Source organism: Myotis lucifugus, unplaced genomic scaffold, assembly GCF_000147115.1.
Source record: "Myotis lucifugus unplaced genomic scaffold, Myoluc2.0 scaffold_105, whole genome shotgun sequence".
Taxonomy (NCBI): Eukaryota; Metazoa; Chordata; class Mammalia; order Chiroptera; family Vespertilionidae; genus Myotis; species Myotis lucifugus.
The window spans coordinates 831125-838589 of NW_005871153.1; the positions used below are offsets into that span (position 1 = coordinate 831125).

A 7465-nucleotide genomic window follows, 5' to 3' on the forward strand; every position below is an offset into this window, starting at 1 on the left:
CTTCCGGCTGTGTGCGAGGCGGCCGCACACGCTTCCGGAGTTCAGGGCTGGACCCGTCCCTTCCGGCCCGGTCCGGTCCGGTCCGGCAGAGCCCGAGGAGCGCGGCTGCCTCTCCTTGCGGGACGCAAAGGGACACGCGGAGTTGAAGTGTGGCGGGTGAGTTTGGCGGGGCTGAGGGAGGCGGCAGCCCAGGCGGGCACTGAGGGGCCGGGGGGAGGGCGGGAGAAAGAGAGAGGGAAGGGAAGGGCCGGGGAAAAAGTGTTCTGAAGGCCAAGGGAAGGAAGTCTCCGCAAGAGCGGAGTGTTGCCCTCGGTTAAATGCCATTGAGATGCCTTGAGGGCTACTAAGGCCCAGATGAAGGTATTGGATTCGGCTAAGAGCAGTTCGTAGGGACATCGTGCCCCACTTACACTGAAGCCCGGAAAGTTTCAGATTTGGCAGTAGAGACAGCGTTTATACTTGAGGAAGTATAAACTATGGGGGTTAATAGTTTGGCCACAAAGAAGGGAATGAAGCTGCTGGGCATATACCCAAGTGCCTAGAGAAGAATCCTATCCCCACATGGGGCCAATGAACTGGTCGAACAAGGTACCTTGGGAATTTCAGGATAAGAGTTTTATGATGAAAGCATCTGTAGAAAGGAGGAAAGATGCTGCAAAAGCATCAAGAAATCACAAGCTCTCAGGACTAGAAGGAACTTTAAAGTGGAATCTAAAGGTCTGTGTTCTATTTTCTGCTTTTTCCTTAATGGTGGCCCAGGAGCCATGTGATCTTGGACAAGTCATTTGTCTTCTCTGGGCTATTTTTTTTTTTTAATGGATATTAGATTTTATTAGATTAAATTTTGGAAGTTGTTCTCGTAGTAACAGATTGTGATACTGGTTGGCGTTTAATCAGGCGGTATTTGTCATCTCTCGTTCATAAGAAACAGTGAGTTCAAAGGTTGAGCGATAGTGGGCCTTCTAAGTGGACTATTTAAAGTTCCGAGGGCAAAGCAGGATCACCCAGCAGGCACAGCTCTGAGAAAGGGACACACACTGGGCTGGGCAAGAGGAAAAGAGGAAGTGGCGGTTGCCGTTTTATTTAAAACTTTTAAAGAAGTTGTTTGCTGCCAATAATTAAATAGCCCAGAGGTTAATTCAATCGTAAGACTGCCAAACGGGACTCTACTATAGCTGATTAAAATCTTTTAAAACAATTTTCTGATTGAGATTAGCTTTGATTAACATAGCCCACATAGTTAATCAAAGCCAGTGGTTCTCAACCTTCTGGCCCTTTAAATACAGTTCCTCATGTTGTGACCCAACCATAAAATTATTTTCGTTGCTACTTCATAACTGTAATGTTGCTCCTGTTATGAATCATAATGTAAATATCTGATATGCAGGATGGTCTTAGGCGACCCCTGTGAAAGGGTCGTTCGACTGCCAAAGGGGTCGCGACCCACAGGTTGAGAACCGCTGGTTTATAGAGGCGAGGCATGCTTACTGCCCTCCTGTTACCTGCTTTCAGGATAACGAATTAGTCCCTTAGGATTTCAAAAGGTAAGTTATTAACCCAAAACAAACTCTTGGCTTTATAGGTTGATTAGTTTAGATCTATGGCAGATAGTATTCTTTTTGATGTTTAAAATGTCCCATTTTGGGGTCTCTGCCTCCAGACCTACCACGTCCAGTCCATGCTAACTGATTACTAAGTAAAGAGTAAGGGGTGTAAGAGAACAGTCGGAAAGCTGGGGTGATCGTCCAGGTGCCAGAGATTGAAACCTAAACCATTCAGTACCTTGGCGCTTTAGGACATTTGTGGATGAGCATAAAGTACAACCAACCTCCACATCCGAGTATGACGGAGTAGCTTATATCACACTAACCCTCCGATCGATAGTATAAAAGCTGAATAAAATACTTAAAGCAACTGAAGGTTTTAGAGAAAAATCAAGTCAGACAGGACTTGAAGAAGGAAATTGCTGGAGAGAATGTGGGAGCACTTAGGCAAGTCCCACATTTGCGTGGGCTTCCCTCCTCCCCGCCCCCCCCCCCGCCCCCCCGAATATTTGCTAAGTCTTAGAGGGAGACCAAGCTGAAAGAGGTGGCCAGGGCTTGTGGCCTTTCAGTTGAGCTGGGAAGAAGGAAGTTGGAGTTCAGAGATGCCATGGTGTCTGAGATATGGTAGAGAAGTTTCAGCTCATGAAGGCCAGCAACTCTTGTCCTGTAGCGTATAAAAATTCCCATCACATACACATAAGGCTTTTTCATCACCAGAAGCAGAATGAACATGAGCCCTGGCCTCTGGTAGGAAACACAGCAGAATCGTGAAGGACTGAGAGTAGTTGGTAAAGATGCCTGTTTACTTTATTCTAATTAGGAGGCAGAAGTCCAGTCCTGGACTCTGGTGCTGTGGGGGGTGGGCGGGGGGGCGTCTTCGGGGATGGGGAAGACCACTCTGACCAGGAAGGGAGTACTGGACTGGGTGGAGGGAATGCTCTACTATGACAGGTTCCATGAAGTCCTCCATCTGAGCTACAGAGAACTGTACCAGCTGATAAAGATACAATTTGCTGATTGGATTGCCATGATTGGCCTGGCACCCAGGCCTCCATCCAGAGATCCTGGCCCAGGCAAGAAGCTCTTGTTCTTCCTAGATGGGGTTGATGAACTGAGATTACTCTGTGAGGAGCACACAGAGGATCTGTTAAGATGGGGCAGAGCCTCGGCCGATGCCCCTCCTACTGAGAAGATGGTGTGACCCCACAGTCACTACCCAGACCACCACAACCCACTTCATGCATTCTCTCTAATGTGCTCAGCCCAGGCGTCTGGGTGGCCTGAGGATCTGAGGGGCCCATGCTGTTTAGCTGCTGAGAGAATCTGAGAACAGGAAATCCTGTGTAATAAATTTCAGACACATGAACTAGATTTACAATTTCCTGAATGTAAATATGAAGTGTTTCAGAAAGATGATGACTTTGAAAACTGTAGTTTTATCCACTTGAATATCAGGGGTTTGGGCAACTATTTTTTACTCTCAGGGAATAAACAGGAATAAAATATATTCATATCTCTTCCTTTGGAGATCTGAAAAATCTACTTGAAAACTTTGAAAGGCACGATCCAGTTTTCAACCTTAACAGTAATTTCTTCTTTGACCTCCAAAGGTGAAAAAGTTCTCATATAAGATGTCACAGAGTTATACAGTTGAAATTACTGCAGTGAGTAGAAGGACAAGGATATCAACATTTTCATGCAGTAAAAACACTTACCTAGTTCTCTGAGGCCCAAAATGAGGAAGTTTGTGAAACAAGCAATGGATTTGCCAGTGGGCATACCAGTGTACCAATCCATTAATATTTTTTCCAAATTAAATGTCCAGAGTTTTGCTTTCCATATTAAGCACTGTCATTTTGTGCAGACAATAGCTCTAAATTTACAGGGAGTATTCAGGTTAATTTTTTTCTCCATGCTTCCTCCCAGCTTCCTGAGCTCCTGCTGTTCTTTTTCCCCATGAAGATCCATGAGACACTCCTCAGGTGAGTTTTAGTCCATAGCTTATATTTCAGTCTCAGAAATAAGTCCAGGCCTATTTAGAGGAATCAGTAACAGTGACCTGTGCTCCTGCCTACCTGTCTGATGGATGACCTCCCTCCTGAGAAAATCACATCCTGGGCATGCTGAGGCCTTGGGTTTCCCCTGCCTGAAGCTCGGTTCCCCCCAGATGGGCTCTTCTCATCATTCTCGGATTTCTAGGATGTCACCACTTAGTTTAATGGAAATCTATCCCCTGGGAGCCAGGAGAACCGAGTTACTGCATGAATCTACTTTTTTTTTTCCCTGCAGTTTATCCAGTCACTTTCCTATGGCCTCACTGAGCTGCTGTGTAGCTCCAGTGGCAGTTGTCCAAGAATTCCCAGGACTGAGGGGTTTCCCAGGAGGCAGACTAGAATGCCAGAGCAGTCCCAGGCAAACTGGGACAAGTTGGTCCTCCTCTTAACAGTGGAGTTTGTAGTCTGTGAACTAGTACATGTGTGAAGTTCTTTCCCTTTTTAGGAAATTCTGGGCTGTTAACAATAAATGTGGGAAGGTATCTGAGGAAACAACTCCTGTAATTAAGTGACAGCTTCATGTAAGCCTCTCTTCTCGGAGACGAGGAACATTAGAGCAAGAATTCTCTCAGGGCCTTATCTCCCCTAGGTATGACAGGATTGTGTGTCGTTGGATAGTAAACTGTCCTTGAAGCTAGTGTTTTTAATGCCATGGTTCCATGTTTTTCTCTTCATTTGTTACTGAGCCTCGAGGAAGTCTTGTTAAAGTGGGCCAGTGCAGTGACAGCTGATAGATGTGGCACTAGGAGCTAGAGGAAGTGGTGACATGTGGCCCCTTAGGCCTTCCTGAGATCTGCCAACTCTGGTCACTGTTGAACTCATAATCATCTCAGATTTTTCACTTTTAGCTAAACATGATGTGCTTAATTTTCATTTTTACTGAGATGGTTTTCCCTCATAGTTAGTGTTTTAATGTTATGGGTGTCTTTTTTAATTATTGCTTCCTTTTTTTCATTTTTTAAAATTTATTCCTAGAAAAAAATAGGTTGCTCTCAAAGTTATTTTATGTCTCTCTGTAATTACTTCTGTGAGAAGGTTCATCTTCTCCAGACACCTTTTCATCTGAAATCAGTAGCTATTCTTTCTTGTATTTTGGTGACCAAACACAAGAGTTTGTTTATTTCATCCAAATTACTTCAAAACCCAGGAAACAAGTGTGCTTTAGGAAATTGGTAAACTGAACTTTTTTAAGGCTACGTTTGTTCATAGAAATTCTTTGAGGTTCTTACAGAAAGCTTTGCAGTGCAGTTGTTTGCCTATTAAAGTCAACAGTTGACTTCCAGTATTCTACTCATGATGGATGTTTCCTCTTCGTTCAGGATCACCTAAGTGGGTCGGAGCATCCTGAGCACTAGGTCATGGTGGAGACGCCAGAATGAGAAGGCGCAAGAGTTCTGGTCCTCGTCGACCAGCCGCCCGGGTGACCTGTGGTAGGCCCAGGACAGGGACCCCTGTGCCCACGGTGCCTCCGCTCCCACCACTCCCACCCCACTTTGCCCACAGAGGCCTCCAGCTAAGGTTGGTGTGACCTTTGAGGATGTCGCCGTGTGCTTCTCCAAGAAGGAATGGTGCCTCCTTGATGAGGCTCAGAGACACCTGTACCTCGAAGTGATGCTGGAGAACTATGACCTCATCTCCTCTCTAGGTTGCTGCTGTAGAACAGAGGATGTGGAGGCACCCACTGAACAGCATGTTTCTGTGAGAGTGTCACAGGCAAAGAATCCCAATGTAGCTTTGTCCTCCCAGAAGAGCCACCCCTGTGAGAGTTGTGGGCCAGTCCTGAGAGACATTTTCTACTTGGTTGAGCAGCAGGAAACACAACACAGCCAGAAACTGTTGAGGTGTGGGGCATGTGCTAAGCAGTTTTATGTCAGCACAAAGTGTCCCCAGCACCAGGAGCAGCACGTGAGAGAGATGCCTTTCATAAGAGGTGTGGACAGGGCCTCACATGCCAAGGGCTGCCGTTTCAATGTGTTCCAGAAGCCTTTTATCTGTGGGGAGATTGGGCAGCACGTTCTCACCAGCTCAGGACATATCCAAGAGCAGGCTGCTCACACCACAGATCAGCCAAGTGAAATGTCAGCATCTGGGGTGAGTTTTCAAAGGAGAAAAAATGATTACACCAGGAAAGAATGTAAGAAAGCCTTTGGCTGTAACCCAAACACTTGCTCAGGACCATGGTGTCTGTACTGGAGTACAGTGTTTTACGTGCCGTGAATGTGAAAAATATTTTACAAAAATCTCTGATCTCCTTAATCATCAGAAAGTTCACACAGGAGAAAGGCCATACGAGTGCAGTGAATGTGGAAAATGCTTTAGACAACACTCCAACCTTATTCTACACCATCGAGTTCATTCTGCAGGAAAGTCTCATGAGTGTGGCAAATGTGGGAAATCCTTTAGCCAAAGTGCAAGCCTCATTCAACACCAGAGAGTTCACACTGGAGAAAAGCCGTATGAGTGTGGCGAATGTGGGAAATCCTTTAGCCACAGTAAAAGCCTCATTCAACACCAGAGAGTTCACACTGGAGAAAAGCCGTATGAGTGTGGCGAATGTGGGAAATCCTTTAGCCATAGTGCAGGCCTCATTCAATACCGGATAGTTCACACTGGAGAAAAGCCGTATGAGTGTGGCGAATGTGGGAAATCCTTTAGCCACAGTGCAGGCCTCATTCAACACCAGAGAGTTCACACTGGAGAAAAGCCGTATGAGTGTGGCGAATGTGGGAAATCCTTTAGCCAAAGTTCAAGCCTCGTTCAACACCAGAGAGTTCACACTGGAGAAAAGCCATATGAGTGTAGTGAATGTGGAAAATATTTTACCAGAATCTCTGGCCTTTATCGTCATCAGAGACTTCACACTGGAGAAAGGCCTTATGAGTGCAGTGAATGTGGGAAATCTTTTATCACGAAGTATCACTTGCGTTGTCATCAGAGATGTCACACTGGGGAAAGACCTTATGAGTGCAGTGAATGTGGGAAATCTTTTATCAATAGCTCTGGCCTCCGTTGTCATCAGAGATTTCACACTGGAGAAAGGCCTTATGAGTGCAATGAATGTGGAAAGTCTTTTATCACTAGCCCTGGCCTCCGTTATCATCAGGGATTTTATACTGGAGAAAGGCCTTATAATTGTAGTGACTGTGGGAAAGCTTTTACTCGTAGCAGTGCTCTCCGTTATCATCAGAGAGTTCACACTGGAGAAAGGCCTTTTGAATGCAGCGAATGTGGGAAATCATTTACCAGGAACAGTCACTTGCGTTGTCATCAGAGAGTTCACATGAGTAAGGCCTTATGATTGCAGCAAATGTGGGAAATCTTTTACCAAAAACAGTCACTTGTGTTGTCATCAGAGAGTTCACACTGAAGGAAGTTTTTATTTTTTTAAAATATATTTTATTGATTTTTTACAGAGAGGAAGGGAGAGGAATAGAGAGTTAGAAACATCGATGAGAGAGAAACATCGATCAGCTGCCTCCTGCACACCCCCTACTGGGGATGTGCCCGCAACGCAGGTACATGCCCTTGACTGGAATCGAACCTGGGACCCTTGAGTCCGCAGGCCGACGCTCTGTCCATTAAGCCAAACCAGTCAGGGCATGGAAGTTTTTAGTGTAGGAAACATACAGGGGTTTTTTGTTCATGTAAACAACACTGGAGGAAACTGAGACCCCATTTTTCTGATTTTAATCTCATACATCAAAATGTCAACGGTAGGGAGATTTTCCTTAAAGTTTAGTTATGTGGGAAACGTGTCTGTGTTGCACTTTCTAACCTGCCCAGAGTTCATGCCAGATTTATGTCACTGCAGATTTCTGTGGCCAAAGCTAGGTCTCCATAGTTTGTATCAGTCACCATCCTAATGTG

At 45.5% G+C, this 7465-nt stretch overlaps 1 protein-coding gene and 1 long non-coding RNA gene across 2 annotated transcripts; both read left to right on the forward strand.

Annotated features, from left to right (window-relative positions):
* On the forward strand, nucleotides 1–5208 carry LOC111826830. Its single transcript, XR_002830263.1, has 3 exons — nucleotides 1–156; nucleotides 3471–3526; nucleotides 4918–5208. It is a non-coding gene; the product is annotated as an uncharacterized LOC111826830 (long non-coding RNA).
* A 467-nt stretch (nucleotides 5209–5675) lies between these two features.
* On the forward strand, nucleotides 5676–7008 carry LOC102423396 (zinc finger protein 239-like). Its single transcript, XM_014459234.2, has one exon. The coding sequence runs from the start codon at nucleotides 5712–5714 to the stop codon at nucleotides 6894–6896; it is 1185 nt and encodes a 394-aa protein (XP_014314720.1). The 5' UTR covers nucleotides 5676–5711; the 3' UTR covers nucleotides 6897–7008.
* The last annotated feature ends 457 nt before the right edge of the window (nucleotides 7009–7465 follow it).

Coding starts and splice junctions, on each gene's coding strand:
- LOC102423396 (XM_014459234.2), top strand. CDS start 5,712: ATGATTACACCAGGAAAGAATGTAAGAAAGCCTTTGGCTGTAACCCAA.